Source organism: Vidua macroura, chromosome 6 (genome assembly GCF_024509145.1).
Source record: "Vidua macroura isolate BioBank_ID:100142 chromosome 6, ASM2450914v1, whole genome shotgun sequence".
NCBI classification, from domain to species: Eukaryota; Metazoa; Chordata; class Aves; order Passeriformes; family Viduidae; genus Vidua; species Vidua macroura.
This window is the reverse complement of record NC_071576.1, coordinates 53,719,297-53,736,525: the sequence shown is the minus strand read 5'-3', so window position 1 is coordinate 53,736,525 and position 17,229 is coordinate 53,719,297. Positions and strand designations below refer to the sequence as shown.

Genomic DNA, 17,229 nt, shown 5'->3' with positions numbered 1-17,229 from the left:
AAACACAGTAAGTCTTCAGACAGAATAGTAGCTGGCAAAATATGGTTTCTAGGTTGTGAGTGCAAGAAAAAGGGGCTGGCAGCTGGTTGTAGTATTGTACACTAAATTTTGCAAACTTAGCTGGGAGTTCCTCCAGCACCTGGGTCACATGCAGTGCCTTGCTTTTCTCCCCTTCCCCGAGGCTGTGGAGGTACCAGAGGAACCCTGGTTGTGAACAATGGCCAAAAAAACAAGTTCCACCAGTCAGGCATTTTGCAACTGAATACAGTTGTGCTGGCTGGTGACCCCAGACAGCCGTGGGCTGAAGGGGCACGGTGCAAAGGTGTAGGTGAAGAAGGGACCTTTGGAATTTCAGCTTCTGAGCAGGATGTGATGGGTTTTGGTGGAAAGTCAAATCAGTTCATAAAAATTTAGGGTGTTCTAATTCGTTGAGATGAAGTGGATTTTTAGGAGGTCCTTTGTGTATGTGTGTGCTCAGCTGTGTTCATGTTTGTCAATCACTTGGTCAAACTTACATTTTAAGGGACAAAATAAAATCCAGTGTCATTTTTATAAGGTTATTAGCACTGATATAAGAAGATTAAATGAAAAGAGCATTTGCAGTTTTTTAGCTTCTCCAAATCTTTTCTTACCCAAATTTTTCAACACTGAATCATTTTGTTCTGTGAGTTATTCCCTTTACAAATAGGTATTTTAAATGTAAATCCTGAAACCTTATCTTGGATGAATTCTAAATAGGGCTTGACAGAGAGCTGCAGTTCAGCTTGCTGGCAGTAACCCCAATAGTCACTAAACGTGAAAATGTCTGAGTAGCTCACAGCACACTTCCAGCACTTCAACTCTGCACCAAAAAATGTCTTTTAAAATATTAGATTCTGCTCCAGAAAGAACAACTGGAACGGCTCTGTATTCATTTTTCCTGGTTTACTTTTCTTGGTTTGACTTTACTAAGTGTTTCAAGGTAACAGTCCTGTCCCTGGGCTCCTCTTTTGGTAAGAAACAAAGTGGTTTATGTTAAAATACCTATAGTGAGATGTAAGAAGAGAGTAACTGGAGACATGGGGGAGGTGGGTGATTAATAGCAGTGTAAAACACATTAATTAAATTAACTTCCCTTGAGGTAGATTTCCATCCATTCTTTTGCAAATTGTTTCAGTTTCAGAACAGTTTGAAAGGAAAACTGTGCAAGGGTCTGTGTGTGCTTTCTGGGTTTCTGGCCCAGGAAATCCCAGGAGAAAACAGTGGAAGCTGTGGTATTTACTGTCTCATGTTATAGCACATTTAATTTTTCCTTTTAAATCTTTGAAGATGCTGTGAAGTTTCAATCATTTTGTACCTTGATCTTTTTTGTTGTTGTTGTTGTTGTTCACCTATCAATTCATAAATAGTTAAATTTTTAAATAGAAGAGGATAATTGCCATGTTTCCACTTGAAATATTGTAGACCCCCAAGGCCCTTTCTCAGACAAATGTATTTTTCAGAGGCTCACTGTGGTTTTGAGTGAAGATCCAACAAAATTAAAATCCACACCCATCTGTAGAGAAAGGTGCATTTTCAGCCTTCAACAATAGCTTTATTTAGAAGGATTTTAATGACTCCTTTGCAAAGAGGGAAGATTTCTGCAGTGAGAGGGGCTGTGCTGATGATCACAGAATGACTTTTTGTGCTGTCCAAGTTGACAGAGGAGAGCCAATTCTGTGGATGATGATTATGCAAGATGGAAAAGTGCTGATAGACTGTGGAAAAATACAAGTCTGAGCCTAACAACTTTGCAAACCTGTTTGAAAAAGCAGCTTTGAGCAGTTGATCTGGTGCTGCACGTGGGCGATGTGTAGTAGCAGTGCTGCATTAGGGGGAGCAGAGTGAGGTGGGGAGGCAGAGGAAGGTGCTTGGGATGCTTGGTTTCATGGAGAGCAGGAGGCAGCATCGTGGGAGTTTTTAAGTGGTGGCAGGGGTGGGTTGCAAGTGGGTGGATATTTAATTTTCATATGTAATACACTTTTAAATTTTTTTTTTTTTAATTTGCAGTTTTCAGTAATCAAAGTAAAGTTTCATGTGATTGATCAAATAAAGAAAGGAAAACCCAAACATTTTAACTTCAGGTTAGGGTTGAGTAGACTTTTGCTGACATCAGAAATTATTAATTACACCAGCTAAATTACAAAGATGCTATCTGGGCTCTGGGAGCCAAGGACACCATAATTAGGGCTGTTAGATGCCCCATTCTGCTTCCTCACTTTTGACTTTAACCATCAAGGCACTGGATCCAGGTAAAAATGAACTTATTTACATGGAGGGCTTGGGGTGGTTTCAAGAGCAGTGTGAAACAAATGCCTCAGTTTGGTAACAGGTCCTGTCCCCTGGAGGAGCCACAGCCTTAACCAGCATCTGTGGGTTCACTGCATTACTTTGTAGCTGTATATGTTGGGTGCTCATAAAGTGGCGTGCATTGGCATTTAGTTTACAGAGTTCAGTGAATTCTACCGGCCCTCTCTAGTGCTGTTTCAAAGGGCAGCATCAGTAATGGTTTATACAGGTTTACAAAATTATTTTCAGTTTCTTAAGGTGTTTTCATGTTTTCTTACATGCTGTTGTTTTTTCTAGCTAGAAACTGAGCTGAAGTGGTATTTATTAACTAAAGCTAAAGCTATCTGGGTTTAGACAGATATGTGGGTTTACACACCCTACCTTGTCAGAACAGCTTGGGCACCAGTGTCACCAGCATGCCCACGAGAGCTGTGCTGCTTAGCTTGTGGCACCCAAAATCTATCCAGACTTCTCTCTTCAGACCTCAGAATAGCTAATCTTTTTTAATTTAGTAACAGATTAGTAAGTTTGAAACGAGTTGGAATAGTTCATAGTTTCCACCAGAACATAAAGGACCTAAAGGCCAGGATACACAGGAGGGGAAGCCACAACCATCAATGTATTCAGGTGCATGTTTCTACCTTTGTCCTCAGGCACATGTCCCAGTTCAGAAGGGCACTCAAATATTTTCATAATGCCTTGAATTGCCCAACTGCAGCCAACAGGACTGGCTGATGCCAGAAAAACTACTTATGATTAACATTAAAGACATTCTTTAGATGCTGATTAACTATGGTAGTTTAAGAATTGTGAGTCCTCAAAAATGAAGTGTTTCAGTTTGTATACATTGAGGATGGGACTAGGAGTCACACAGAGGAAAATCATTGTATTTAATATTTTTTTCTGCCCGCTGCCACATCTCCATAAGAAGGAAATGAAACTATTAAACACAGAAGGCATTGGCATTGATGATATTATTACTGCTATGATTGTTATTTTATTATTGGTTCAGAAATAGAACAGTTTTTTGCTACACAAAACTTTGGAAAACAAGAAGTATATTTTGTTATTCAGAGGTTTTATTAAATATTTTGGTACCTTATTTGTAGACTTACCTAGGAAATGTAAGTGCTTTATGTGGTAGATTTGGAAAGAGAAATAAATATCAGTTATAGGACCTGTTTTCAGAACTGAAATTTTGAAGTAATATGGCTTTCAATATTTTGCCTTGTGATATTTAATTGCCTACTCTAAATAAGAAAGTGCCTCAAAGAAGTCTTTCAATCCTTTTCCAGATTTTCAATTCCCCCCCTAACATTTCTTGGCATGGGCAGCACATCTTTCATTCAGTTATGCTGGAAAAGATTTTTCAAAACAACAAATAAAACCGGTGTGTCAAATCTGCCTGCCTGGCTTTCTCAGATTCAGGAGGTCTCACACTGTGAATTTTATTTTAACATGGATTTCTGTTTTGTATTGTGCCTTTTATCCAGGTGAAGGCAAATCTGGGAAAAAAATTATCTCTTTCCTTTGAACTGTAGCATCACCAACACTGTAGACTGCAGCATTCCTTTCCAATCTGAGAGCTGGAGTGTCTGCAGGTTTATCAAATACCCTTGGGAAAATCTTATTGGAAATCCTGTAACTGGGACACTCCTGAGAGTCAGTCAGGGCTGATTGGAGTGAATTCTCATGAGCTGGAGAAAGCCAGATGAAGGGTGACCCCAAGGCTCCATCAAAGAGGGCCTGTGGCAGGGGCCTGCGGTGTGTCCCTGTCCCTGCCCATCCCTGTTCCAGCAGAGCAGTGTGGCTGAACACTCCAGATTTCCTTTCCTGGCTTGCTGGAGCTGTTGATCTGAGCCTCCCAGCTGGCTTATCCACAGGGATATGGGAGAAGGGGCACAACTGACTGTGCTGACACATTGATGAGGACCTTCACTGGGAACAGAGCAGTCAGCAAGGAGCAGCTGCCAGTGACATGCAGAGGAAGGTGTCCCCCTGGCCACACTTCATTTGTGGTTTAGCAAATTGTGCTGCTCTTCAAGCTGTGCTCAGTTCCCTAAAAGGCCTTGTACAGTTGTGGGTGAACACAGTACTCCCAAGTAAGAAAAAGCAATTAAAATGATTAAAGCAGCATTAAAAGTTGTGCAGGAAAGTGTTTTGTAGTGCTAAATGGGAAAAAATGAAATGCTTTCCATTTCAAAACTGACAAAGTTTATGTAGAAAGGCTATAGTAAATCAGTGGTGAAGCTGTGAATGAAGTTCAAGCAAACAGAGATAGGTTGCCTTTCTTTAGACAATTCTCTTAACACAGGTTAAGACAATTCAGGTTTAAATGCCTCTGTTAATTGCATATTCGTTTTGTGAATATAGCTTTCACTGTGCAGCCAGAATCTCTCTGCAATCTCTTTGTTACAAGTTTGTAAATCAAACAGAAATGCAACAGGGAGGAGAGTCTGGAGCTCCCAAAATCTGAAGCTGAGGTTATAAATAGCTAGAGAGCTGCCAGGTAGTGAGCTCTTAACCTTTTGCAAATGACCTATGAGATATATAGAGATATATATATATATATATATATATGTATACACATTTCCAGATTTCCAGCAATAGTTATCCAGTGGATTGAAACGTCTTCACAGAGCTCCTTCCAGGATAATATTTCAGTCCCAGCTTCATTGTTCTTGGAGATGGAGCACTTGTAAGCCAATTTATAAATCTCTTCCTTAAGCAGCTTATTTTTACAGGCATTTTACAAGTTGGAGCATCTGGCTCCATTTTTAGATCATTTTGATTCTTTCTGTTCTAACACTCAAATTGACTCAGGCAAGGTCTTTTTTGTTTGGTTGGTTGGTTTTTGGTTTGTTTGTTTTGGTTTTATTTTGTTGCTGCTTTGTTTGTCCTAAACTTCCAGTGACACATTTCTCATTTACTGGAAAACGTTGAAGCTATCACATGCTGGAAGAAGGTAGTCCTGAGTAGTTGCTTTTCTTGAAAAGGGTGATGCAGCTCAGGAGGGTTATTTACTGTCTGAAGGACTGAACTTTTAGTTGGTAAAGTTCTTTGAGGCTGGTGATCCTGTTGATGGTAGCTCCAGGTTGTTGCCCAGGTCTCTGGAACACCCAGGTACACAGGGTTGCTTCAGGGTAATTTTTTTTCCTTGCATTTAAGTTCCATCTCTGTGTTACAGCTTAGCAAGTCAGTGCTGTGCCTTCTTGGAGATCACACAATTATAGAATGATTTGGGGTGGAAGAGACCTTAAAGATCATCTTGTTCCATCCCCTTGCCATGGGCAGGGACACCTTCCATGATCCCAGGTCGCTCAGAGCCCGATCCAGCCTGGCCCTGGACACTTTCCAGGGGTGTGGCAGCCACAGCTTCTCTGGGCAGCCTGTGCCAGGGCCTCACCACCCCCACAGGAAAAAATTCCCTGCTAATATCCCTTCATGCCACTACTTTACCCTGCTCTGGGGCTGCAGGCACACATTTCAGCTGAGTCAGGAAGAGCTGTGTCACTGATGCCCTTGACAGTGATGGCATGCACTGGCCTTTCTGGCAACCACAAGTGGGCTAAGGGTTGTAGAAATAATCGTCTTCCTTTTGAATGATGTCTTGTCTTTTGACCCTTGTTTTCTCCCTCTGTTGTGCTTTTTCTCCAGCTGGGATGACAGCAGCTCTGTCAGCAGTGGGATCAGTGACACAATAGATAATCTCAGTACTGATGACATTAACACCAGCTCCTCTATCAGCTCCTATGCCAACACACCTGCCTCCTCCCGCAAGAACTTAGATGCACAGGTAAGAGCTTCGGTTTATTCAACTAATAGTGATATTTATTGTTTTCTCTGTGCAGGAGGTGTAATTGTTTTAGGTTGCTGAACTTGAACACACAGCCAGCCTTCAGTACAGACATTATCAATAATAACCGCCTTGTCATCCATGGTATTTACAAATATTTCCTCTGTGGGTGGAACCCGAGGCATCTCTACCATGGTGATGTCAAAACAATCAGGTCTTGTCTTCCTAGAGGCACTGCTGCACAGAAAACAGATGTAAATGGGATTTTATATAGATTTTTCTTTTTAGGTCTGAAATGGTATTATGTTTTTCTCTTAAATAATAGAATACAATAAAGTAAACATCAAAGTTCAACAGTTGTTTACACTTTTATCAGAAATGTAAGCATGTTATGCAAATGAAATTGATTTTATTAAATTTCCAGAGCTGTGTGTTATTGAAGGCTTTCTGTGTTTGCCAGCATTTCGTAGGAGGATAAACTTTGCCTCCATCAGCAAGATACATGTACAGTTTGTGCTCAGACACCACACATCCAAAGAGGGTGGAACAAGTGAAGGCATCTAACAGTTTTTCATTGATCAAACAAACTGCATAACACAGAGATTTGCACTAATACAGACTGCTTTTTTTTACCAATTCCATAGATTTTTGTTTGAGAAAAGTGCAGGACTACAAAGTCCAGCTTTGTTCTGGTCCTGCTCAAGGGACTTGGGTGCTGTGTGCTGCAGCCACTGGGATGTGGTGACCTGGCAGTGTTGCAGGTAGTGGAGAGGGATGTCGGTATGACCTGCTCCTCTGTTTCTTCCCCCTTTTAATCTTCTCCAGTCCTTTTCATCAGTGGGTCCTAAATCTGTTTTTGACATCAGTTTTGATGTAGACGTGTGGTTGCTGTGAAGTATTGCTCTGTCTCCAGAGCTGTGGTGCAAGCACAGAGTAGTCTTTGTTCCCTTGCCATGCAGTGCATATTTGAGCCTACATGAAGCGTTTCCAGGTAGCCTCTGTTTGCCTATCAGTGCCTGCACAGGCACTTGGAACTGCTAATACAAGCCCCATACAAGCTGAGAGGAGTTAAGATCTATCAAGCATGTTTTTCAGTACCTGATAGAGAGTAAGATGGGCAACCAGAAGTATTTTTTGACAATTGTTACTGTCTCAACATTGTAATACTGTTGGGGGGGGGAAAAAGGAAGACTTGGGGAGATGTGACTAAACATTAACCTAAGGAAAAAAAATAGAAACTCATGTGACTTCTATCTTCTGATGGATCAGATTCTTGGAAACACCTCTGAGAGATCAAAATCTGTGTTGACAAACTCCTCTTCCTCCTCCACAACTATTACAGTATCCAAGAGGGTGCAGACAGACACCAGAAGAAAAGCAGCTGGAGCTTGTTCAGGCAGTAGAGTGTAGTTATTGGCAGAGGAAGCTGGGAGCCAAGAATGTACAAGTGGTGTTTGCAGTCTTTTGGTGCGATGTGTATCTCTGACCTGCTTCTCTCCTCAGTTTTCATGAATGACAATCCTTATTCCAGGTATTCTGTTATCTGCAAATTATTGCCCATAAAATAGTTCATTTCCAGTGGAACAAACTACCTGAATCTTGTCAGCCAAGGGAATGAAAACAGTACGGAGTGCTGAAATACGTGACTTGCAGGGTTAATTTTTTGCTGCCAATTGTAGACCTCAGAGCTCATGGTGCAGTGAATGCTGCAGAGACACCTTTTCTGTCTTTCCTGAAGGACTCTGTGGTGGCCAGTGCTCATGTTTGCCTTCCCCAGGGTGATGAGCCACAAAGAACTAGCACACATTTGCAGAGGGATATGGACTTTTCTTCTCAGGGTGTCCCTTGCTTTGGTTATCCTAAACAGTAGGTGCTTTTGAGCTGCTGTGATTCTGTCAATCTCTTTGAGAGGGTACAGAAGTTGGATTTCAGATAATTGAGGAGGGAGCTTGAAGCTAATACATGTGCAGCTGGGAGTCCAGGCAAATAATGGCAGCAACATCAAAGGGAGAGAGTCTGAACATGTCAGTGTCTGCTGATAAAATCAGTAACTGAGGCAGAATCATCTCTGCAAAGAAAGGCATAGTTGCAGTAGGAAAAAAATCTCTGTTGAGAAGATGATTTTCAGGGCTGATGAGTACCCCATACTCCAGAAGCTGCAGTTTCTCCATCTTTGAGAAACAGGACTTAAATATGATATTAACTCCGTCTTCAGAGACATTCATAGCTGTAGCCCCTTTTTATAGCAATGCAGTGAAGAAGTTTGCAAGTTGTTTCTGAACAAGCTAGTGATGGGAACCAGAATTTGCCTTGCCACATTCCCATGTCCTGCTGTGATCATGCCAAGTACCAAACCACTTAATGTAGTTAGAGGAATTTTGGCACTCTCTTATTTTTCCTTCATATTGCACAGAATTAGGTAAGTTACCTTTATCACAGTACTACATATAGTGTGCCTTTAAAGTCACATCATATGCATACTTTAAAGAGAAGTTAAGACCTGGTGGGCATTTGAAAATAACTTATTTAACTGAAATAAGATGGGAGAAGGAGACCAAGTAACAAATTCAATCATGTGAAGGTAAAAGGATTGGAAGTAGAAAGGTTCCTTTAAATAGAAAACTGCAGCATCCCTGAGCAGTTGGATAAGACATCTTCTCAGCAAAGATGGGTTTGGTCTGTTCATAGCTTCAGATTTACAAAACTTTATGAGTGAGTTGAGAAATCCTGGTGGTTTCCTCCTAGCTCAGGCTTTGCTTTCAGCTCATGCTCACTGTGTCTTGCCATGACCTCCATCCAAGCGTATTTCCACTTTCACCCTTCTGGGCGGGTGGAGTTTCAGCTGCAATCCCCAAGCCAGGTTTCACTGTGTTTTGGTTTTGATTCCTTAGTCATGCTTCTGTGCTGTTCTCAGTGTTTACCATTAAACAGAAGCATCTCTGGCCAGAGGGTTTCAAAGGTGGAGGTGCAGCATTTCAAAGGCTGCAGGAAAGCTTTGGCCGTGGGTGTAGTAGTGGAATAGAAGGGAGGAGAGCAATGGTAGAGGACTTCTTGCAGTGCTGTTCTCTCTGTGGAGACTGACTGTACTAATCTTACAGATTAGGGGAGGAGAAATAGAAGGTACAGGAATATTTCCTAGTCAACCAAAACTAGAATAAGGCCTTTGCTAGCAGGTAGGTGTATTTCTTGTTCTTGAACACTAACAGTGCATACACACAATTCCAGACAAGGAGCTTGGAACAAGATACTGAAGTGACCGCATGAGGAATGGTGTCTTTGAGGTGGCTTTGTTGGTTGATTATTTGGTACTTTTTGCCTGTGCTCTCTTCCAAGATCTGTGAATGTAGGAGCTGTTTGCATGAAACAGTGATTTTGGAGAGGCACAGGACATAGGAACAGTTACACTGTGAATTTATTACACACCTACTGATAGTCAGAAATAGAAGAGTGACCCACCAGCCCCAAACCTGGCAGGCACAGGAAGAGAAGGGAGTTAGAAAGCAGAGATCCATTCAAGCCTACACTGGGTTGCTCTCTTTGAATGGAGAGATAGGGAAACAACATTTGCGTAGCACGAGGAAAGTACAAGAATATAATATTGCATAAATCCATAATTCAAAATGTATGTTAGTCTAATGACTCAATATGTAGATAAATAACCCAAGCCCTGTTTCCCAACTGAAGAAAGACCATTGTGATATGTGGTGTTAGCTTTCACATACTGATCGCTTAACTAGTTTTTCAGGCTTTAAAAAAAAGTAGTTACAGTAAAAAGCAGAGGAAATTCAAGCACGGTTCCCCTAAATTCTTTAATATTAATGGTGTGATCTGGTAGGTAAAGAAAAGTCATAAACTTAAAACATTCTTTAGGAACTTAAAAGCTGAAAAGCGTGGTAAATAATCTTAGAGCTTCTCCTGTGCTGTGTTTTTCTGATGATCCAAAATGAATAAAGACTGTGAGCTTTATAATGCTTTGGTATATTTAAAATAATTTCCTTTTAAATAAGTTATTTCTTTTGCCTATCGCACAGTTCTGAGCACATTTATAATCTGATGAGGCTGCAGGGCAGAAGAGGTGCCTCACCATCAACACCTCACCAAAACCCATCAGCCCGTACTTGGGAACTGCAGTCAGTCTCTTCCATGGTGCTGTGGTGGTTGGAGAACACTTCAGCTATGAATTTTTTATCCAGATCAGAGTCAAATGTGTGGATATTTGTCATTTGTGCCTGATCACAAAATGGTTGGTTGTGGTGTTACCACATTCATCAAATTTAATCAACAGCATTAGATAGGAGTAGAATTCTGGAAGTGTAATCATTAGCAGTGGGAAATATTAATGCATGGGGAATGTATAAAATATACACATATATATATCTAGGGTAATATATTTAATTTAAGCATATCTGAGATTTTGGCAAAGGTTTGCTAATGAGAAATTTTTCTATTTAATATTAAGCTTAGCAAAATTCTCCATAAGAGACTGGTAACACAATCAATCTGTACAAAGAGTAGGGGGAAAAATAGTCTGCAAGAGAAACTAAAGTAATTTATGTACTCAAGTCAATCTTGAGTATTGTTAGAAAGTTTTTCTTCAGTCCTTGGGTGTCCTTCTACCATGTTACATTAGAATTAACAGTATTCCACATATTCGGATGTATTCCAAAAGCTGCCTCCTCATGCTCTGGAGATCAGATTACCAGACAAGAGATAAGAAAGCAGCAGGAACAAAGGAAGGCTGGCTGCACAAGTTTGAAATGCTTTTTTGGCATTGCAGTAAAAGGGTTTGTCAGAAATTTGAGATGGAGGATTATAAATGTCATGGAGCTGAATATGTCCTTTTTAAATCAAGTAGGTTTTTTTCCCCTTTATTTATTCTAAGGAGCATGGGTGTTGTGTTTTTTTGTATTTTTCTGACAAAGGATATTAAAAAAATATGTCATTGCTGGGGTTAATTTCTTGCTGTGACATTTCTTCATCAAAGGCATGTCATGTTTGTTGGTACTCAGAGATGACTGCTGAGCTGATTAATCAGGGGGATGGTTCCTACTTACAAAGCTTCTTAAAAGAAAGACTTGCTCTGAAAGTTGTCTTGCAATTCCTTATCTGTCCTAGACCGATGCAGAAAAGCATTCCCAGGTGGAGCGGAATTCCTTATGGTCCAGCGATGAAGTCAAGAAATCTGATGGGGGATCTGATAGCGGCATAAAAATGGAGCCGGGATCCAAATGGAGGCGGAATCCCTCTGATGTGTCAGATGAGTCTGATAAAAGCACTTCTGGTAGGAAGAACACTGTTATTTCCCAGACGGGCTCCTGGCGACGGGGCATGTCAGCTCAGGTTGGCATTACCACACCAAGGCCTAAACCTTCAACCACCTCAGGCATGTTAAAGACACCTGGAACAGGTGAGAAAAGGCATAAGATATAAACAAGCCAAAAATGTGTTCAGTGTGAAAACAGTTTAAATACTTTGCAGAGGCAGAACCTGAACTTCAGGTAATCCTGTCTGTATTTTTAGGCATTGCTTTAACCTAAGCAGCAACTTCTATGTCCCCATTTCTATTTCTGTCTGAAAATGTGTATTTCAGATTAGTACATTTGCCAGTTGTTTTCGTGAAAACTCTGGTCTTAAGCCAAGCTATTTATTTGGCACAGTATTGCTGTGTGAAGAATAAATAATATAATTTTAGTTTTTGAAGTCACTGTTAACCAAGAGCATATAATATATATGGTTGAGGAGATTTCTTCCCCCCCCCCCCCTTACTAAACAAGCATGTTTGTTTATACTAAACATGATTTCTGGCTTTTCTTGTAAGTGTATTAATGACTTTAGCACTTGCAGATGTGTGAATGAAAATTGAATTTGCATAAACAAGCAATATAATTTAATACCTTTCTTTTTATTGCCTTGTACATAATTGTATATGAAAAAGTTAAAGTTACATACTGTTTTGAACAGTACAAATGCTTTAACAATGCCTTTTAGGAAAATTATACTATCAGCCTAACACTACTAGTGCGTAATGGTAGAAATTATTGATCTGTGGTAGCTACAGAGGGAAACTTTTTTTCTTATCTTGTCACTATTATGTAAGGCTGTTCTGCTTTTCATATTCTCTAAGGCAAAGGCACCACATACTTCCTTTGGCAAGTCTGCATGTGTAACTCACTAGAGTGGCATGTAAGTTCAGTGCAGACTAGATCATAACTTTGAACCGCACTCCAGTGGCTAACACGCTTTTGCTTTTCATGCTGCTTTGAGTTTCATCATTTGCTTGATGTTTTCAAGTCATTAAATATTAGAATTCTTTTTCTATTTTTGTAGGGAAAACTGATGACGCCAAGGTATCAGAAAAGGGTAGACTATCTCCTAAAGCTGGACATGTTAAACGTTCCCCATCAGATGCAGGACGCAGCAGTGGTGATGAATCCAAAAAGCTTCCCACAAGTAACTCTAGGACAGCTGCTGCTAATGCTAATACTTTTGGATTTAAGAAACAGAGCGGGTCAGCCATAGGCATGACCATAATCACTGCCAGTGGGGCAACTCTCACCAGTAGATCGGCTACCTTGGGAAAGATCCCCAAGTCATCTGGACTCATGGGTAGGACCACTGGTCGGAAGACTAGTGTTGATGGCTCCCAGAACCAGGATGATGGCTACTTAGCACTTAGTGCACGAACTAATCTTCAGTATCGTAGCTTACCCCGGCCCAGTAAATCCAGTAGCAGAAGTGGAGCTGGGAATAGATCTAGCACGAGTAGCATAGACTCCAACATAAGCAGCAAGTCAGCTGGGTTGCTTGTCCCTAAAATCAGAGAGCCTGCCAAGGTTATCCTTGGAAGCTCTCTGCCAGGATTAGTCAATCAGACTGATAAAGAGAAAGGGATTTCGTCTGACAACGAAAGCGTGGCTTCATGTAATTCTGTTAAAGTGAACCCTGCATCACAGCCTGCTGCTAGCGGAGCTCAGAGTACCCACCAGCAAGGAGTCAAGTACCCCGATGTGGCCTCTCCCACTCTGCGCAGGTAGGCAACAAATTCCTCGGTTGTGCAGTGGTGTTAGTGGGAGCTGAATGAGCAGGACTCTGCCAGCCAGGCCTGGCTGGCTTTGATGCAGCACTTACTATTTAGTGTCCTACTTCAAAGTCTTGGTGTTTACATTTAATTTCACATAAGCGGCTTGGCCAGTGTTGTGGATGCTTAGGACATCACACGACAGCAGCAGAAGTCTAACATTCAGGAATAAAAACAAACCTGTCTGGCAGAAGCTTTGGCAATTACAATTTGAGTCTCCTTACTGCAGAAATCATACCTGGAGGCTTCTATCCATGCAGATATCACAGACACAAGAATTTTCTTACCTGAAGGTTACTGAAGAGTTCTTACACAGATGTATATGTAACAAACCTGGAAATATTCTAGTCGTGGATCAAATTGTAAACCAACAACTGGAGGGTTATCGCAGATTTTCATGATGACAGTGGCATTGGCCTGCCAAGCTTAGATTCACCCAAAGCAAACTATTATAACTTGTGTGGATTAGCCCAGTATGTTGCAAGACTCAACATTTTAGCCTGTGTAGAAGAACCCTAAATAAAGTTACTGTCTAAGCTGGGTTAAATTTTCTTATTTTAATGCTATTTTTTGGACAAAAATCCTATCTGTCTTCTATTTCTCCAAGAGTACCCCCACACTAACATTAACAAATAGTTGGTGAGGAGCTAATTTGTTAATGCAGTGTATATCAAAGCCTTGATATTGGTGAAAAGTTCTGTTAATATTATTTTTCAACTGAATTTGAGTAGCTTGTGTGTTTCAAGTTGCAGTGTTTTGCATTTCATTTTGTCGTGATGCCCATAATACCCATACAGTTATGCTCCATCATCCTGCTTCCAGTGATGTGAGAAAGCCACATTCCATCTGAAGCACCAGTGCAAGCATAATGGCTGTGATGGCAGCTTAGGCTGATGCTGTAAACTGTTTTTAGATGGGTGGTTTTATTTGAAGAATCTGTGTGAGGGTAATTGAAGATACTTTATTTTGTACCTGGTTAACAATAGATAAGCCATGTACTTTGGAACATGTAATTTTCATCAATGGCTACTTAAAAACTCCAGTAGGCCTTTCACTTCTATAGGGTACACAACTAGAAATGCAGATTTTCAGCATTTTCAGTGATTTCAGTGTGCCTCAGGCACATTGGTAGGAATGTGATTGGGAATTTTTTATTACTAAAAAGCTGCAGTGCTGGCTGTGTAATTGAAATGCTACATTAGAAATACATGAAACTTCAAAGAGCAGACACTGAGGCTCAATTTAACTATTCCCTCATTTGATTTACAATTTCACACTTGAATTTTCACCAGCCTGTCAAAGTTGTCATGTGTTGAAATGTGTCAGAGTTGAATTGGGCCTCGTCTGCTTATTACTGATTTCTAGGATGACTGTAAAGAAGATTTTGAGCTTAATTTTCATAGTCAGTTGAGTTGCAGACTTTATTTTTTGCATATTTCCTCTTGGCCCTGTAGTTTTTTTGGTATTACACAGTGAATTGGAATCCATACCTTTGTAATGATACAGACTTACCTATAAGTTTGCGAATATATGTAATTTATATGTTGTCATAAACAGGGGTTAGCTTAAAAACAGCTTATAAAACTGTTGTGTGGGTGTTTGTGGTTTTTTAAGCTCTGGGATGCTTTCTTTAAGAGTGGTTTCCCCAGTGCAGCTGAAGAGGTTGTATGCTCTGGCACAGGAATATCTTGAGGAATACACTAAGCTGGTGTAGCTGTTGAGGGCCATGGAATCATGGACTGGTTTGGGTCAGAAGGGACCCTGAAGATCATTTTGTTCTGACTCCCCTGCCAAGGGCAGAGAGACCTTCCTCTATCCCAGCTTGTTCAAAGCCCCACCCATCCTGGCCTTGAACACTTCCAGGGATGAGGCAGCCACAGTTTCCCTGGGCAACCTGTGCCAGGACCTCACCACCCTCACAGGGAAGAATTTCTTCCTTATGTCTGATCTAAACCTGCCCTCTGAGTTGGAAGTGTTGTCCAGGTGCCTTGTGGCAAGTATGTACCAGCAGTTACCCAGCTCAAGTGTGTTTCATGCACTGGAGCTGCAGGAATCACCTGTGCAGCCTGGACACTGCTGCTGGGCTTGCTCCAGGTGTGCTGCAGGTGCCCAGCTCTAGCACAGCCTGTGTTTCTGGGAAGCGATGGACAAAGTGACTTAGTGTCGATGTGTCCAACAACCTGGGCATGCTCCAAAGCAGAGAAAGTTCTATCTGGTGCATGCCCACCCCTAAGTCTTCAGGAGCACTTGTATATAAGTGTTCTGAACTTCTGAACTTCTCTATTCTGAAAGGTTTCACCCACTGTACTCCACAGTGAATGATAAAAAAGCAAATCCGTACAGGTATGTGTGAGGAAAACCAAGGTTCCAAAGGTAGTTACAGGAGCTAAGAGGCAGAAACAAAAGCCATCTTTTGGGGTGGGTGTTTGAAGCTGGTGCGGAAGATACGCTTCCTTCCTAATTTTGAAGATCAGTTTTGGAATGATTGGTAATTTAGTCCGAAGCATGTTTACTACTGAGGCACCTGGGCACTTCTGAGAAGTTTCCCACTGACTGTTTATGAGGGACCTGGGATCTTTGCTTCCTTGGCAGTGCAGCTGCATCACAGGCAGCAGTGATGCTCCAGTCAGCCACCTCCATCCCCTCCCTCCCCGAGTTGTGGAACTCACCTAGTTTTTTACTAGCCAATGCCAGGTGCCAAAAAGTAGGTAACAACATCACATTCTTCACTAAAAAATATGGTCTCCAGCCAGCTTGGCTCGTGGAATGAAACAGGCCCATGTTTGGTATGAGTACATTGTTGCATCCCAGCAAAAGCTGTTTCTGTGCAGAGCATTTGTCGATTTGTGCAGAATTTACCAGGTCAGTAAGCTTCCAATCTCTAGTATTCCATACATCAGATTGTTTCTCTGGTGTCCTTTTTCCTTAAGGAACAGAAGACAATATGGTTGTATCTTAGTTCTGTGAAGCTGTATTTAAGCTTTGTGGAAATACTGGTTGATGATTCAAAGGTGACACACCTGAGCTAGATTTGGAGCTGTTGTAATTGCCTCTGGGCTTCATTGACAGGGACAGTGAACACAAGATTATAAATGTATACTTGCAAATGTGTACAGTCTGGGATCATGTACTCATTACTTGTTTTCTGAAGCTAAGATTAAATATAAGATATCGTCGTGTTAACTGTTCCATTTTATGTATTTTTCATGCTGTCTTCTTTTTTACAGACTTTTTGGTGGCAAGCCTAGTAAACAAGTTCCCATCACAACAGCTGAAAATATGAAAAACTCAGTAGTCATCTCCAACCCTCACGCTACCATGAATCAGCAGGGTAACCTTGACTCCCCATCTGGCAGTGGTGTGCTGAGCAGTGGGGGCAGCAGTCCCCTCTATGGTAAAAACACTGATCTCAACCAGTCTCCACTGGCTTCCAGCCCCAGTTCTGCACACTCGGCTCCTTCCAACAGTTTGACATGGGGTACCAACGCCAGTAGTTCTTCTGCAGTTAGCAAGGATGGTATTGGATACCAGTCTGTCAGCAGCCTTCACACCAGCTGCGAATCCATAGACATCTCCCTGAGCAGTGGAGGTGGGCTGAGCCACAACTCCTCCAGTGGCTTGATTCCAGCCTCCAAGGATGATTCTCTGACTCCCTTCGTCCGAACCAACAGTGTTAAGACTACATTGTCTGAAAGGTTGGTGGGTTTTTCTCTTGTTTCCATATGTTGGTATCTCAAGTGGGAAAGAATTCCTGGCAGCAGTAGCCGATGCTGCAGATACAGATCAAGTAATGCCTCTTACTAGACAGTGCAGATAACTCTAGGACTAGAACGTAGAGATAAGTTATTTCAGAAAAGGAACCCAGTTTAGAGCAGGAGGATGGGTTCAGAAGAGGTTTTTATTTTGCTGTCATAGCCAATGTGACAACTTTTTTTTGCTACCAGATGGTACCTAATACTTGAATTTTGCATCGTAGATTATCCTTCCGAAGATCTGCTGTTAATTGAGCTGATAGTGGTATTTTAAAAAACTCTCCAATTTTGATTTG

At 41.3% G+C, this 17,229-nt stretch overlaps 1 protein-coding gene across 5 annotated transcripts in view; it reads left to right on the top strand.

Moving 5' to 3' along the window:
• The window catches only part of NAV2 (neuron navigator 2), a 374,080-nt gene that overhangs the window by 317,492 nt on the left and 39,359 nt on the right, over positions 1-17,229 (top strand). For all 5 annotated transcript variants that reach the window (XM_053980574.1, XM_053980572.1, XM_053980573.1 and 2 more), the window contains 4 exons: positions 5,965-6,103; positions 11,219-11,510; positions 12,431-13,133; positions 16,409-16,876. In XM_053980574.1, coding sequence (XP_053836549.1) covers positions 5,965-6,103; positions 11,219-11,510; positions 12,431-13,133; positions 16,409-16,876 — 1,602 coding nt within the window. The remainder of the gene's footprint in view (positions 1-5,964; positions 6,104-11,218; positions 11,511-12,430; positions 13,134-16,408; positions 16,877-17,229) is intronic.